The sequence below is a fragment of the Parus major genome, chromosome 1, assembly GCF_001522545.3.
Source record: "Parus major isolate Abel chromosome 1, Parus_major1.1, whole genome shotgun sequence".
Classification (NCBI taxonomy): Eukaryota; Metazoa; Chordata; class Aves; order Passeriformes; family Paridae; genus Parus; species Parus major.
The window spans coordinates 79,561,112-79,577,946 of NC_031768.1; the positions used below are offsets into that span (position 1 = coordinate 79,561,112).

The 16,835-nt window shown below is 41.6% G+C and overlaps 1 protein-coding gene across 2 annotated transcripts in view; it reads left to right on the forward strand.

Annotated features, from left to right (window-relative positions):
- The first annotated feature begins 3,561 nt into the window (after positions 1–3,561).
- NOX4 (NADPH oxidase 4) overlaps positions 3,562–16,835 on the forward strand; it is a 110,462-nt gene continuing 97,188 nt past the window's right edge. The window contains exons 1-5 of one of the 2 annotated variants that reach the window (XM_015644620.2): positions 3,562–3,675; positions 4,522–4,617; positions 13,612–13,722; positions 14,612–14,696; positions 15,349–15,446. In XM_015644620.2, coding sequence (XP_015500106.1) covers positions 3,619–3,675; positions 4,522–4,617; positions 13,612–13,722; positions 14,612–14,696; positions 15,349–15,446 — 447 coding nt within the window. In that variant the 5' untranslated portion in view covers positions 3,562–3,618. Of the gene's footprint in view, positions 3,676–4,521; positions 4,618–13,611; positions 13,723–14,611; positions 14,697–15,348; positions 15,447–16,835 lie in introns of those variants that run through there. The other variant, XM_015644629.1, reaches the window with a different exon arrangement.

Genomic DNA, 16,835 nt, shown 5'->3' on the forward strand with positions numbered 1-16,835 from the left:
GGATCACTCTCAGGTACACAAGCAGAATTCCAGCACAAGAAAATGTATAAGCCATGTCTGTAAAATTGACTACAACATTCAGCAAAGTGTTTGTAAAGTACCCAAATACACTTCAGGAGAGTAGATCTGAGTGTAGAGGATGTTGATGGGAAGTAGGCCTGGAAGTTGACTGTGCAGTCAGGGCGACTTCGCTGATGCAGTAGAAGAAATATTATCAGAGAAACTGTATGTTCAGTCTCTAGGACAGTGTAGCAGGTTGTCTGTGGCTGGATCCCAGGCACCCACCAAAGCCTCTCTATCACTCCTCTCTACAACTGGAGAGGGGAGAGAAAATAAAACAAAAGGGTTCATGGGTAGAGATAAGAACTGGGAGAGATCACTCACCAAATACCGTCACAGGCAAAACAGACTGGAATAGGGCTTATTAAATGAATTTATTACTCACAAAATCAGAGCAGGATAATGAAAAATAAAACAAGACTTTAAAAACACCTTCCCCTCATCCCTCCCTCCTTCTCAGTGCTATGTCCAGCAGCATAGGGAAATAGGAGAAGGAGGTTATGGTCATTATCTCTCTATTCAGGGAGAGGAGTCCTTCCCCTGCTCCAGCATGGGGTCCCTCCCATGACAGACATTTCTCCATTAATTTCTCCAGTGAGAAGCAACCATCCCACCAGCAACAGTTCTCCACAAACTGCTCCAGTATGGGTCACTCTTCCATGTGGTGCACTCCTTCAAGGACAGGCTGCTCCAGTGTGGATTGTTCATGAGGTTACAAGTCCTACCAGGAAACCTGCCCCAGTATGGGCTCCTCTCTCTGTGGGTCTGCAGGTCCCCACCAGGAGACTGCTCCATCATGGGTCTTCCATGGGTTCACAACCTCCTCTCAGGCATCCATCTGCTCCAGCATGGGCCTCCTCCAGGGGCTGCAGGTGGATCTCTGCATCCCTTTGGACCTCCATGAGCTGCAGGGGCACAGCTGCCTCACCATGGGCTGAACCAGGGGCTGCAGGGGAATCTCAGCTCCAGTGCCTGGAGCACCTCCTGCCCCTCCTGCACTGACCTTAGGTCTGCAGGGCTGTTCCTCTCATGTGTTCTCATCCTGCTCTTTTCTGGTCCCAATTACATGTGCAAATCAACTTTTTTTTTTCTTCTTCTTCAATATGTTATCACAGTCATTACCTCCATTTCTGATTGGCCCAGCCTTGGACAGTGGCACATCTGTCTTGGAGTCTCTTGGGATTAGCTCTGCTGGACATGAAGGAAACTTCCAGCAGCTTCTCATAGAAGACACCCCTGTAGGCCCCCTCACTACCAACACCTGGCCACGCAAAGCGACTACAGAGGGGCTGCCTATCTTGGCACTGCTCTGTCCGGTTGTTAGGACAAAGCACAAAGATTGTCATAATCAGAGGATAAAGCAGAGAGAGACTGTCGTAAGCAGAGATGAACTCAATGCTTTGAGAGTCATACTATAACTTTTCTAATTATTTGGATTATAACTATCATCTATGGTCATTTATGAGCACTCTTAAGTTTAAAACACACATTCATATACATCTGGGATGGCTTAAAACTGAAAATTAACTTAGCCTTTTCTGTGGAGGAAGAATGTGGATGTATTAGTGTGGCACTGGTCTTTGCCAGACTCTTCTTTTGCTAATGATTCAAAGCCCTTGGCTGTTTCCAGGGAGAAGGAAAATAGGGATGTTTTCCACAAAAACACATTCCTTGCTCTGTACCTAGATATGATGTAGAATCCAATGTGGACAAGCATGAGTCATGTGCTCCACATGCCTTATGGCACTTTGTAAGTAGGCAGTGAAGTGCTGGCTCATGAATCATCAGCTTCGAGTGAGTGGGCAGTCAAATCCTGCATAAGCTGATTTTTCGGAGCCATTTCTAATGAGCAAATATAGCACGGGCAAAGTATTTTGGTTTTGTTTGTCTCCTCGGCTTCAGTTTTGGCCAAGACCCCACGTTATTAGGCCTGACATGTCCTACAAGTTCTATCTTGTGCAATTCCAACTTTGACATGCTTGTCCAGAGAAGATTTGTCATCTGCTTCTCTGTAATCAGTTTCCATTTTCCTTAGCTTTACAACAGAAGCAAGGAAGTGAATGGAAATAGCAAAGAAGATAAATAAACTGTACTATTTCTTCTGCTGTTAGGGCTGCTTTGGCATCAAACTATGGTTCTATTGAGTCTTAAATTCAAAATATATATTTTCTCTTTCACTAGTTTTCCTTTTAGTGTCATTAGATGACATAAAATGCATGTAATCCTGCTATCTCAAAGCTTCACCTAAAACTTCATACAGCCACAGAAATCCTGCCACTTGTTGAGATGGAGCTCCTGTTGCAGCAAAAATAACCTCAATTGAGTTTCAAAAGTGCCATGCCTTACTTGTACTCTTTATTCCCAGGACCATAGCTGGGTCAGACATTCCCTCCACCTTCACACAAACTGCAGAAGGATGGCAATTTGCCCCCTTCCTTTCTTCTCTGGACCCTTGGTGTGTGGCTCACAAGGACACTTTCATAAGACAGCTTTTCAGATAGTAAGAGAAAGACAGCCAGCTCAAACTGGACTACTACTCATGAGACTACTCATCACTGCTCCTTGGACTTGGCATCTCCCAGAAAACCAGCCTTGCTCTGCTGCCGGCTGCAACCACTGCTGCTATCTCAAGGACCAAGGTGCGCACCACAGTGCCTGGTGGAACTGTTCTGCCGACTCACAAGGCTGTCCTGTTTGAAAGCTGCTAGCAACAAGCATTTTTTAAAAAAGATTTTTCTTAATATAAAAATCAGTATCAGTTGCAACTTTCCCTCAAACCCCACCCTCCTCAAACCCGAGTTAAACACGAAGACCACCAGTAAAAGCAGACTGCCGACAAAGCGCAGCAACCCAGACTCTGGACGCTGGATGTGGAATTGCCCATAGCCCCTTTTTCTTGGCCGCCGTTCCACTGCACACCCGCTGTGCCGGCACACAGGAGGCGGCCTCTTCCAGCGTCCTCCAGGGACACCTGATGGAGCAGGATCAGACTTCAAAAAAATAACACAGCCTGTCCCTTCCCGGCTTTCGAGGGCCTCACGTAGTACCCGAACAGTAGTTTCTTGGACAGCCTCTTTGTTTCACCCGAACTGCAGTGCAGTTGCATGCACGGCTGCTCCCCCGCTCCCTCCAGCTTTCTTGTATCACATTTCAGCCCGGGCGAGGATGGGGGGGATCGGGCAAGTGGGATCCCCCCGGACGGGATTCTCTGAGGGAAAACGCTCTCCCCAGGGCGGGGGATGCGAGGAAGCGGCCGCACCGCAGCGCGGCGGGGCAGGACACGCTGCCCTCCGGGGATGTCCCCCCGACCCCGCCGTGCCCCGGGCGGCTGCGCTGCGGGTCCCGGGGCGCTCGGCCGCGGACAATGGGGCAGCGCCGGCGGGACGGAGCCGGGGGCTGGCCGGCGGCGCGGCGGGGCCGGAGCGCTACGCCCCGGCGGCCGGAAGACAGGGCGGGGGGTGAGGGGTGGGGAGAGGGGAGGGCGGCTCGGCCCGGCTGAAAAGGAGGGCTCGCCCGGCGCCCCCCACCCTCGGTCCTGCCCCGCGGGCGTCCCGCACCATGGCGCTGTCCTGGAGGAGCTGGCTGGCCAACGAGGGGAGCAAACACCTCTTCCTGGTAGGGGCGGCCCCGGGGGGGTCCCGTCGGCGGGGCTGACCCGCGGAGGAGGCTCAGGCGGGGCCGGTGGGTGCTGGCAGGCGGCGGGGGCCGGCCCGGGGGCTGCCCCGCGGGTCGGGGCAGCCGGGGCACCTTTTCCCGGCGTGCGGGGCAGGGGTCCCGGCGTGCGGGGCAGGGGTCCCGGCGTGCGGGGCAGGGGTCCCGGAGTGCGGGGCAGGGGTCCCGGCGTGCGGGGCAGGGGTCCCGGAGTGCGGGGCAGGGGTCCCGGAGTGCGGGGCAGGGCGCCGGGCGGGTGCCGGGCTCGGAAGGGCGGGCGGGATGTGCTCCGTGCGCGTCCCGGTGCGCGGCTGGCAGGGATGGATGCAGGCGGGTGCCACGGCCCGGGACAGTGCCCGCGCCCGTGCCCTGCCGGGCTCGCACACGCCGTGCGTGTGTGCTTGCTCTTTGTTAGACTTTCTTTGGGAAAGTTTCGGGGAAAAGATGCAACTTCTTGGAAGTCGAGTTCTTTCTTCCTTTGTCTCTTTGTTGTTTTTTATTCTTTGAGGCTCTTAAATGCAACATCCAGCTAAAGATTTGGGACGGAGTCTTGTATGGGGGTGCTTTGCCAGCTCTTGGTTTTCGTAAGACGCAAAAAGTTTTGTGAAGTTCAGTAAAAGTGAAAATTGCCCACATAGGGGCACTTCCTTTTAACACTTTAAAACATACTAGGCACATGGAGTTTGTTTTTCCATTTCATTACATATGTTTATGAAACTACAGACCTGTGAGTTTTATGAATGAAGTGAACCCAGAAAAGTTTTCACATGTAACTTCCACTTACAATCTCTCGTTTCTGTTTCGTTTCAGTTTTTCTGGCTCTCCGTCAATGTATGGCTCTTCGGGAAAACCTTCCTGCTTTATAACCAAGGGCTACAGTATTATTATTTGCATCAGATGTTAGGGGTGAGTGACCTGGACATTACTTTTTGCCCTGGAAATTGGGATGCTTTAGGATGGGATAAGGGGCAGAATGCATTTGCTAATCAAAGATGACACAAACTGCCTGTTAACTTTTTAAACTGGAGAAAGATCAAGTAAGAAATTACTGGTATACTTCTGACAGTCATTTAAGAATAGAATGTGAACACTGTTGAGAAGAAAAAGAGGTAGTAAAGTGTGGGACAGCTGTTCTTTTCCCTCCTCTCTCCCCTCCTGATGTTTCCAGCAGCAGACAGGCTCACAGGCACACAGACATTCTCAACAAATGGCTGAAGCTCCACTTTTTGTCATCAACACATTAAGCAAGCTATGGACTCATGTTGGCAAATTTTTTCCAATCCAGTTATTGTCATATACATGCTTGCTGAGGGACTTCTTTTAATAAGTCTTAGTTCTTTTCAGTCTTTGTTATTCTCATGGATACTCTGTTCTGTGTAAATCCACTGTAATTCATGTAATTTTAGTTTTGTTTTCTAATAGTAAATTCTGGATGGTTTAATGAAGATTCAGGTATTTTGATTTAGCAAGGGCAATACCCACCATCAACAGATGAACCCAAAAAGATACTTCAGAGAAGTAAGATATCAGCCTGCTTTGGGAAGTTACCCATTGCAGTAATTTGAAAAAAACCTTCTATCTAAAATGGCACAGAGTGAGTTAACATCTTTCTGGAAAATGCCCATGGGTTGCTCAGAATTTGACAATCTGGGAAAAAGTGGCTGAATAACATGGTGCTTTGTAACACTATGTCATACTCAGGAATGGATTTCAATAGAAAGTTGACATGGATTAAACACAGATGATGTATGTTTAATCTGCTGTAGAGCCTCTGGGGTTTATTTTTGGTAAATCCAGGGTATATAGTTTCACATAGCTGATATTGTCATAACTAGCCAGTACCATAAGGTTTTGTGATCTTGCTTGGAAATAAGTTGGGTTAATACAGTTTTCTCCTTTTTTACCTTTCTCCTTATGGTTGATTCACATGTGTTCAAGAATGAATCTTAGCAAAGATAGTGCATAAAGAAGGGAATGGCAATAATTAGATCCTTCAGGGTGGTGACTTTCTTGACAGAAAAAACATGAAAACATGTTTAATTTTACCTTAATTTCTAGTGGCTTTGCAGCCCAGTGTATCCATTTGAAAACTGTGTTTGTTCCTGGTGGAGCAAATGGGTTGTTTGTAAAGCGAATGTTCTTGGGTAACATGTTGGACTGGATTCAATTCAGATGACTCGTCTACCTCATACCAGCTCATCATCTGGTTGGGATCTTTTTTGGTTTTCTCATACTTCAAAATGGAAGACATGTGCAAAGTAACTTAATATGTGTTCAGAGCCAGTGAGATGACTCGGGCAACAGATTCCTTGTCTTGGTCAGGAGGTGAGGACTAGAAGTCACACTTTTGAGTTTGTAAAATCATGTCTGCCACGGTGGGAAAAAATACCACAGAATTTAGGGACTTCTAAAATCAGGTTAAAAATGAAGAGCTAAGTCTAAAAGACACTTTTGGTCAAAGTTATTAAACTAATTTTAACATTTTGAAAATACTAAAGACTGTAAAATGTACTTGGAATTCACTTTTTACAGTTCATCTAAATATTTTCAGTAGAACCCAAAGTTAGCTTTATCCTTTCTCTTCATTATATCTGTGTGTGCATATTAATCATAGATATTATTTTGCAAGGGTTAGGAAAACTGAACCCAATTTGTTTTTTTCAGGAGATGGCATAAGCAATGCTCCAGCTGCAGTTGCCTTCCACAGGGACTTCTTGCCTCTCTTCATTTTCTCTATTGGCTTGTACAGCCACTGACCCATGGCCCATCTAAGTAACATTCCTCTCTTTTCTATGCATGTGTGTTTGCAGAGCCTCTGCACCATTTCTTGGTGTCTAAAGGTTTTGAGATTTAAATTCTTTGTTTATAATTCAACAGATGATAATTTTTGTCTTAACAGATGGAACTATTTAATGTATACCTCCATGACAACTGATTCCGTTTTCCAGAGAGCTAACAAAGTTGCCTAAAAGAAGTGGCACTTTTTGAGTTCAAAAAGTTTGTTTTTTTCAGTGAGGTCTCCTAAGGAGTTGACTTTTTTTCTTTCTTAGTATGCTACAGTAGGCTATAATTGCCTTAAGAACTTCTGCACTTGCAGCATGGAAATATTTACCACAGGTAATTTTGTTTTTTACCAAGTAACAGAATGGAGAACAAGAGGAGTTGCTTTAGGAAATCAGAGTGTGATATGAAATGAGATCTTGGACTGAATATTCTGAGTATATTCAACTGTGCCATGTTTTCATGCACATCTCCTGTCTGATGTGAAGAAGGAGAAAGAATGGGGTTGGTCTTTCATTCAGTGCTCACTGAAGTGATTTACTTCCCTTCAGCTGTCTACAGAAGAACGAGGCTCTGATTTATTCTTTTCTAATTGCATTCTCTGTGATATTGAACAAGATACTTTAGGACAGGATTTAAAAATTGTTTAGGTATCTAACTCTCACTCAGTCTTTCAATGACAGTCTTTCTGTTCCTTAATTCTACACCTGTAAACAGGCACTAAAATCATGGTGGTGTACTGGAAGTGCAAAGAACAATTAAGTAGAAGGCGGTAATGTGGTAGGAGGAGGTTGATCAACCTTTTATGTACCAGGAAACTTAGTGTTATTTTGTGTCAAATATCTCTGCTTCGCTCAGTTTGACTTCTGCTGATGAAGCCACAAACTCTTTACTGTGCAATCCCTATCCCTGGAAGTTTTCTAAACCTAATTGGGCAAAAAGCCCTGAGCAAACTTAATCTGAGTTTTCTGTTGAACATATTTATATCACGGGGTTTGAACAGAGACATCCTGAGGTCTCTTCCTACCAGAATAATTCTGTGGCTACATAAAGCTTGCAGTGAAAGTTCACCAGAACCTAGTGAATATAAATCCCTTTCCAGTACTTTTGCTTTGATGAACCATCCCTTTGGATACTGAATTGCTTGTAACACTGCAGGTCATAGTATGAATTCATTCATTGACACTGGTTCAAAAACACAATTCAGATAAAAAAATTTCATTTTTTTAAAATGATTTGATAGATGTAAACTTGTGGTCTTATATTGCTTAAGGAAGAGAAGCCTGTGAAGAAATCCCCAACAGACCTGAATTTCTTATAAAAGAGTTTGGCAAAGAGTAAAGGAATATTCTCATCTTTGTGTTCATGACAGGTTCTGTAGCGTGAAGTAGGTATGAGTTACAGAAAGGGAGAGTCTTAAATTACTTGACTCCAAAATCTTCATTATTGGAGATTTTGGTCTGCTCAGTCAGTGAAATTGTCCACATTGATTCCTTCACAGACTTCAGGATTTCTCTCTGTATTTTTATCCAACAAGTTTGATTGTGCCTGATCAAAAAAAAATCAGTCATGAACTTGGAATTTGCCATCTAGAACTCAAGTCTCGCTTTAGCAGCATTGAATGAAATGCTTGTTTCTTGTTGTTTGAGTCCCCTGTGAGCAGAAAGAGCTTTGAGATCATTTTGCCGTGCCATGAAGGGTCTCTCTTTCCCCATTCCCTCTCTTATCCCTGCTCAAATAACTGTAATGTAGTCAAATGTTAATGAAAGAGATAAGCTTCTGCATTTCAGACCAAAGTGAAGAAAATGCATTGTCAGAAGGATCTCTTTGGGAAAAGACTGGATAACTGAAAATGGGGCTGAAAAGAAAAAGTGCTGCTTCTCTTTTTTTATCTGTATAGTTTCTGCCTTCTTAGTGTGCAGTACAGTGCATAACATTTGTCACCTTGGAATATGTTCCAGATGTTCCAGTAGCTTTCATGTCTTTCCTTGCTAGTTTGTCATAATGACAGAGATTTTACTAATTGAGACCAAATTCCACTTTCATTGGTTGTTACACAACTACACTGCAACCTGCTTACCCCCCGATGTCTTCGTGTTGGAGGGTGTTGTGTATCTTGATCCTTTGCTTGGAGATTATCAGAGAAGCTGGAAGTTATTACTGCACTCAAGATTAAGTTAGGTGCTTTCTTCAATTTGAATGACTGATTTAAGCAGAAGGAGGAGTACGTCCTACACAAAGGCACTGCGTATAAAACGGGAGCATTTAGACGAGAAGAGATGGAAAATCTTCAAAGAATGCCTGTGTGGAGAGTTATAAGTGAACAGGAAGAATACTGATTCTCAGCAGTGCAGGGTAGATGGCCCATACATATTAAAAAATATTGCACCACTTAATATAATCTTTGAAGGGCTGCAGTACATGAGATTGGGATGTACAGAGTCCTTTGAAACCTTCCTTCTTCAGGAATAAAACCAAGCCACACTTTTGTAGAAATTTTCACAGGTTCTGGTAGGTTTCCCCTGCCCTCACATTTTCCTTTTCAGCTGCTTCGTATCTTTGTTGCTAGATCTCCAGCCAGATTTGACAGGCCTAAGGGGAATAATTTCTGTGCATACAGTTCATTTCTGTCCTACATCTTAGATTATCAGTGCTCTGTTACTGGAGAGAAGGAGTACTCCTTGAAGAAAAGGAGGCTGGATCAAAAGGAGGCGTGTTGTGTAGCACAGTTTGTTCCACCTAGGAAAACAACTGACTTTAGCTGCTCAAGGACTGATCTGGGGAGGTGGTCTGTGACAGGTGTCTACAGAGCAGCATGTGGCTTGTGAGTCTTGCCAGAACCTTTCGTGGTGCCCTGAACCAAAGAAGAGTGAAGAAATTTAAAGCAAGACTCTAAGAGACAGCATCAAGTGTGATGTCTCTGTTGCACCATGACCTGTTTAGGTTTATTGCTTGTAGGTAGTGAAGTCTTGAGAAATAGAATCACATCACTCTCAGGTGTGGAAGGCTTTGCATTATTCTAACATTTTTTTTTGATTCAAGATTGAATTAAAAGGTGAGATATGACAGTATTCATTGAAATCTTAATTTTTCAGGCGTGTATCAAATACCAGATTTCTGTGCATAGCAGTTGCAGGTAACATTCATCTCTGTATTTATAACTGATGAACTTTGGGGAATTTTGGGGTACACTGTAAGGTACTTCAGCCTTCAATCTATTACTGAGATCATCTGCCTAACAGAGAAAGCTGCTTTTCCTAACAGAGGAAGCTCATTTTCTCATTTTCATTCTCGCTGACGGCAAGACACAACGAGAAGCGACTCTTCGCTTCTCTGTCCTACTTTGTATGTTGTGTGAGCACAGCCAGGAGTCCATCTGGATTTCTGTGGGATTGTACATCAGACAGGGATAACTGGAGAACTTGCATTCTGGAGCTCTTTATGCTGCTTTGGAGAAGGTGGCAATTCCTTTATACTTGTCTGGCAGAAGAATCTAACCTAGTTCTTAGGATGTGAGTTTGTGGATGGTCCAGTTCCCTCCTATTTTTGCCAAAGATTTAGTCTGTAAATTTGAGTAATCCTTTAGTTTTTCTATGCCTCTTTGCTCCTCCATGAAATCAGATACCAGTGTATGTTGTACCAGGTAGGCAGATGATGGAAAGAGGTGGTCAAATGCTTGGATTTAGGATCAGCAAAGGTGGATAAAACAGCGTCATGCAGACATCTTGTATGTTGTTTTTTTTTCTTTTTGATCCTGCAGAAATTTTGCGTGCTAGTAACATGCAGTAACTTTTTAATTTTTTTTTTAGGACAGTAAAAACTTCAGGAAGAAAATAGGATTATATTTCTCTCATTTCTAAATTACTTAATAAGGATATATATTCCCTTCTAGGCCCAGTGAGTTGCCTTGGAGCAAAAATCATCCTTTATTCTATTATTGTTTAAAAATCCAACAATGTACTGTGTTAATTTGTTACTATGCCTCCCAGGCAATGCAAAGGAAGTTAAGAAAGAGATCTCTTGGAAACCATTTGGAAAGAATTAGTTTCATGGTAATATTTTTAGCTTTTGTATATATATTAAGAGCAAACTTAAACTCTTTTTCTACTTGCATTAATTTTGGTTCTAAGAATTTCCAAATGTATTTACCATTGTTTGCAAATCAGTCATGGGCTTGTTGCAGGACATATTGTTGAACCTTATTTCTTCAGGATAAAACCTTACATGAGCCATTGGTAACTATATTTTAATATTTGAATCATATTTTCTTGGAAGTACATATTTAAGTAGTTGTTTGCTGGTCTCTTTTTTCTTTTTTTTTTTTTTTTTTTATCTAGGTACAGGTGTTGATACCATTGAATTATAATGAATGTAAGGACATTCTTGCATAGTAATTGCATTGTGAATGAATATTTTCTGTTTGTTAAATAGTGGAGAAAAACAAAGGAAGGTTTGTAGAACAGCCTTTTTCTACGCATCACTGATGATTCATACTTGTTCAATTGTTTGGAATTTTACTTGGAATCACAGAATATGCTGAGCTGGAAGGGACCCATCAATCCAACTCCTGGCCCTGAGCAGGACATCCCAAGACATGTGCCTGATACCATGTGTTGTCCAAATGCTTCTTGAATTCCAACAGGAGTTACTTAATTTATTTAATACCATACAGAGTGGAATTGATTCTCTTCTAGACTATTGTTTTGTTGACTCTTTGTAAGAAAAATTGTTGTCCTTGGTAAAGGAAGTCTTGAATAACTGATGTCATGCCTAGTTTATAAAGACAAACATAAATTCTTGAGAAACTAATGATGTATCACATTGGTCATACAACAAAAGTTATTAAAATTTTCAAACTGCTTATTAATGATATTGCAACTTTTTCAGATTTTGGATATTAGTCAACAGATACAAAAATGATTCACTTTACTTCTGAAATTTGCATAACATTATTTCTACATAATTCTTGAGTTTTTCAAATCGTGCCCATTTAATCACTGCAGTAGTGTAGCACATCAGTAAGCCCCAATAAAAATTCTTACGTTTTAATGACCATGTTTCTGAAGTTATTGCTTCAATGAGGTGTATAGCTCATTTTTGGCTTCTCTTTTGAGGATTTAATGAAAATAATGACAGTGTTGTATATGCAAACAGTACATTATAGAGACATTTTTCTTTTCATTAAGTCCAGTCTGTTCCAAGGGGTCGCTTCCAGTTGAAAGTGTCCAGAGTAGGGAGGAGAGGATGGCCTAAGGTCTGAAGAACATGGCTTATGAGGAGGGAGTAGCAAGAAAAATTCTCATTGTGCAAGTGATCAGAGTGAAGTAACAGATGAAATAGAAGTAAGGGAGGTTTTATGTAAGGAGGAAGACTAACAGTACATTGGAAGAAATAGTAGAGGACATCTGGAGAGTGGGAAAGAACTAAGTGATGTGGCTCATTTTAGTCTTATTTTCTATCATTCAGTAGGTTGGAGATGATCTGTTGCTGGGATTTTGGCTGGAGATTGCATGGTAGAGAACAAGGTAGAGCACATTTTGTGGGTAATTGCTCCTACTTCTCATGGACAGCTTTTGAAGAAGGGTGCCCTTGTGACTGCTCTGTTCTGTGGAAGCTGGTAGGGTCTGGTGAGGAGGTCCCTAGCAGTCAGGTCTAACTAAAAATGTAAAGTAGCTGGAAGAGAAAAAGGTTTTAGGTGCAGAGCTTGGTTCTTCAGGTAGATTGAACATTACCTTCTGTTTGCCTCCTGGTGCTGTGCCCAGGTGTGCTGCAGAGCAAGTGAGGTACATGGATGTTGCTAACTGTGAGAGCAGGCAGTTGTAATATTTTATGGTACTGGTATTTAGAAACCTTTTCATACTGTTGTGCTTGAGATCTTGCAAGATATTCTGAAGTGCAGTATTTGGTTTGCTTTTACTAGCTTATATTTTCATCCATTTCTGTGACACAAACATAAGTCTGTAAATTTTGTTCCTTAGTGATAACAAAGATAAGAATATGATAAATGTTTCACAGATTAATTCTTTCTGTCTGAGAAAGTAAAACATGCTCAGTTTTTTACATAGAGTTTCATTTTAAAAAGGTAATAAATCTTAAGTAATTTTTATTAGATAATTTGTACCTGTTCAACTCATTGACATTCTTGTTCATTATTTGAGTTCTCTTTAATATTATAATACTTTTTTACTAATTTATTCAGGAGTTGAAATACTTGGGGTTTTGAGAACAGTGTAAGAAATAGCCTTCCAGAAATCTGTTGACAGTCTAAAAACATCTTTTATATAAGCTAGTAAAATGGTAATTCAACCTAATAACTAGGAGAACAATGGCATTTTGCTAACTTTTAAAAATCATAAATGAATGAGATAATATAATGAGATTAAAAATTCAGGTTTATGACATGAATGTGTGCTTTGTTCATTTATTTGACAAGTGTTTTTGTTCTAATTATGTAAGTTCCAAATATATCAGTGAAAGCATTAGTGAAATTAGATTTCATTACAGTTCTAGTTATTGAGCAGTTAAACTGATGAAAACCTACTTTCTTTTTGTCCAAATATGGCATTTTTTAATATGAATGGATGAGTTCTGTAACAGTCCTTGAAGCACTATGACCATTTCAGTTTGACTGAATCAATATTTTTTTACATCTTTTTGTGGCTTAAGAAAAAATCGTTACACTCGAGTGGCTGTCTACTGTCATTGTAATATATATTTGTTTATAGTGTTTTTCTTATTTAGTTATGTCTGTTGAAGCTTTCAGGTGATTTCTCAGTGGACCCTTACTGTTGTCTCAGATGTTTTGTTGCATGTGACTTTGGGCACTGATGAGGATATTAAGTCGTCTGGTAGAAAGCTGTCATTTATTGCTGACAAAACTAATTTTTCATAACTTCTTGATGCAAAGATGACAGCTGTTTCCTTCCCTGTGAGGTCAGGATAGCATGCTGGGTGTACCATAGTTTCTCCAGTACAGTAAAACATCATGAATCTCCACTATTCTGATGCATCAGGAAGCATGGGAACCATTTGGTTTCACAGCCAAGAAAAAGTGAGGCAGTACTGACACACACACCATTCCTTTCTCCCTGTAATCTAACTCTTGCAATGTTTGTTCAGCTAGGATTGTGTGTTAGCAGAGCTTCGGCATCTGTCCTCAATTTCAACTGCTGCCTCGTCCTGCTCCCGATGTGCCGTGTTCTCTTGGCCTTCCTGCGCGGATCCCAGAAGGTAAGTACTGTCCTCGGAATGCTGCGCTTGGGAAGAGGGCCCTGGTCTCTGCTTAGGATAAAAATTACAGAAAACTGTCTGTTGTATCCCTGTTTGTTCTACACTATGTGCTTGCATGGTGCAAGTATCAGACATTCAGTTTAGATTGATGACTCCTTTAAAGACAGGCAGTGTCTGGTTTGATTTGACCTGTTGAGAGGGTGGTTTCTTCAGTGCATTTTTGAGGAGGGAGAGTTGTGGAGCTGGAGCTGTAACCTCTGTCTTTCCAAACTCTTATATTAGAGATATATGTATCCTCTCTTGTGCTTCCTGGTAGAGTTCAACTGAGCCAAACATTGTCTCTACAAGTATCCTACTGGAGGTGATAGAACTTCCTATAAAAATACCCATCCTGATAAATTTGTTAACATGGGAGTGGTTTAGCTTCTTTGTGATTTGCCAGTTGCTTTTACAGGAACATAAATAACGCTTTTGAGGAACATTTGTGTTTGCTAGGTGCTTGCAAATTGAAGCTGTGAGTTCTGTTAATCATGTGACAATACCTAGAATATTTTAGATGCCTATAGATGTACATATGTATGGAAATATACCATTCCTTTTGATCTTGCTTATAAATGAGTCAGTGATGCCTTCACAATTAATGCTGGATTTCCTAAATATTAAGGCCAGGGGGTACATTATGTACTCTTGACATCTGTCTAATTTCTTCATTAAGTCCTCAAAATTGTCTCCTTGCCATAATCCAGTAGTTTTTAAATTTAGATACTATGCTTGCAAAGGGGTTAAACTTAGTAAAAACTGAAGCTGCTATTATATCACCACAGTTGCTGTTCATATTTTTTTCTTTGCTTTGTTTTGGAAGAGAATGCTTGAATTCTTCTCTTACTAGGTTGCCAGCAAGAAGACCAGAAGGCTGCTAGATAAAAGTAAAACTTTCCATGTGACGTGTGGTGTTACAATATGCATCTTTTCAGGTGAGATCCTACTGTGCTGAGCAGCAGCATGTTTTGGAAGCACGTTGATGCAGTATTTTGAGGTTTTTCTGCTGCAGTACATTTGGGGGTAGTCTTGCTCTGTGCTTGCTCGTCTTAAATTGTAAATTCTTTCTCGAATGTGTGTGGGTTTTGATTAATTTTTTTGCTTTAAACACATGGGAATACATTCTAGTGTCAAGCCTTTCCTTAAAATGCCAGTTTCTTAGAAGACAGGTATGTGAGATCAGGTCAAAATCTGCTATTTGAAGTGAACCCTCATTGTGCCTGAGGAATGTGAGTGAAAAAGCAGGGCTTACCTGCAGAGGAGGGAGCAGCAGAGACAACTACCCAGTTTGGTGACGAAGAAATACTCTTGGCTGGACACCTTTGAATGTTGTCTCTCAGCTGAAGCATTGCAGTACAGAAATCATTGCTCTAGTGTTAAAAAAAAAATAAATCTTAAAATACATACAGCTTTCTGTCATTAATACTTGTAAGTTGATTTACTCTTGAAAAATAATTAAGAATTCCTTAGTCCCTGGTATATCTCATGCAGATGATGTGATTATATCTTGGCACCTGGGTGGCCACAGGGAACATACATCATTTGTTTACAGATCCTCAGTTTTACTCAGTTTTTTTGGTTTTTTAGTCATACATGTTGCTGCTCATCTGGTGAATGCTCTTAACTTCTCTGAGAACTACAATGAAGAATTTGTGACCCTAAATGCAGCAAACTATCGTGGTGAGGTGAGCCAGCTTTCCTTTCATATGTTGGTATTAAGCATATCATTTAAATATATGAATATTTGTGTATTCAGGGCCATTGTGTGATCTACACAGTGCTCCTGTTTTGTGCACTGAAAACTCACCATCGTGTGCATTCCTCTGGATTTTATTTATTTCTCTGGACAAAGCATATATTAAAGCCACCAAGGTTCAATCCTGTTTGATTATTAGATGGAGAATGCAATCATCAAAATTTTTCACCTTGCTCCTTGTTCTCTTGCTTCTCTTCTGCTTCCCTCTGTTCCTTGTGTGGGCTTGGTAAACACATTTCTGCTGCTTTTTGGGAAAATTTGTTCTGCATTTCCACTATTTAGAATACAGTGAGGTTTGGAACTGATTTTGCATTTTTCAGCTGCAGTGAATGCATATATGAGTATATATGCAAGCATGGTATTAGTTGTCAACATAAACTAATTTCTACTTGTGAAATACTTGATCTGTGTGCCTTGTCTGACTGTGGTGCAGTTCTCTTGCAGGAGTATCAGATTCCTAGTCCCTTGGCCAGGTGCTTTACTTGTGTATTTGGCACTGGAGAGATATTTGCAGATTTTAGAATCAGGACCAGAGTCCAGCACCCTTTCTTCTTGGGCTACAGTCAAGTTCTCTCTTGTTTGTGTTCATTCTAGTCTCCAGTCTGCATTTATTTTCTATCAGTTTCATTAGGAAATATTTAGAATGACCCTATCCCAGTTGCATTGTTTGCTGGAAAAAGAGAGCTTGGCTCAGTCCAGGCTCATAAGGACCAGCAACCAAGATCTTCCACTCCCTGGGTGAATGATCTAATCACCGAGCTATTCAATGGCAGACAGACATGCCAACACTAACTATTGTGCTGAGCTTCTGGGTTGAACTGTGTGTCTGCTTTGTTAGGAGTGGTCTGATAGACCTCCCTTCATCAGGAACATCAGCAGGGCTTGCCTCAGGCAAGAACATGCCAAGGTTCTAAGCTGCTTCTAAGCAGCCTTAGGAATTTTGCAATAGAAAATGGAGACAATGGCAAGTTTTTTAGCAACTCTAGGATCAAAATTCCTGAATTTTAGGTACCTTAGTAGCTCTTGCACTTTTGTACTCAAATCGAAATCCTACTTATATCCCTTTTGAAAGTGTGGTGGACAGTCTGGATGATGCTCTCATCTCCTCCACCTGGATACACACATCTGGATGCAGACAAGGTCAGAAAAAGGACACTTCATTTTTCCTGACCTGTATGAAAACTTTCCATGTCCCCTCACTACATTTTACTTCAGGTTTAAGTAAGAGTTTTCCAAGCAGTGAAGACAAAATATCTTGAAGTATAGGATCAGGGGAAGCAAACCAGTTTTCCTGATGTTGAAATATCCGCTCTTCCTT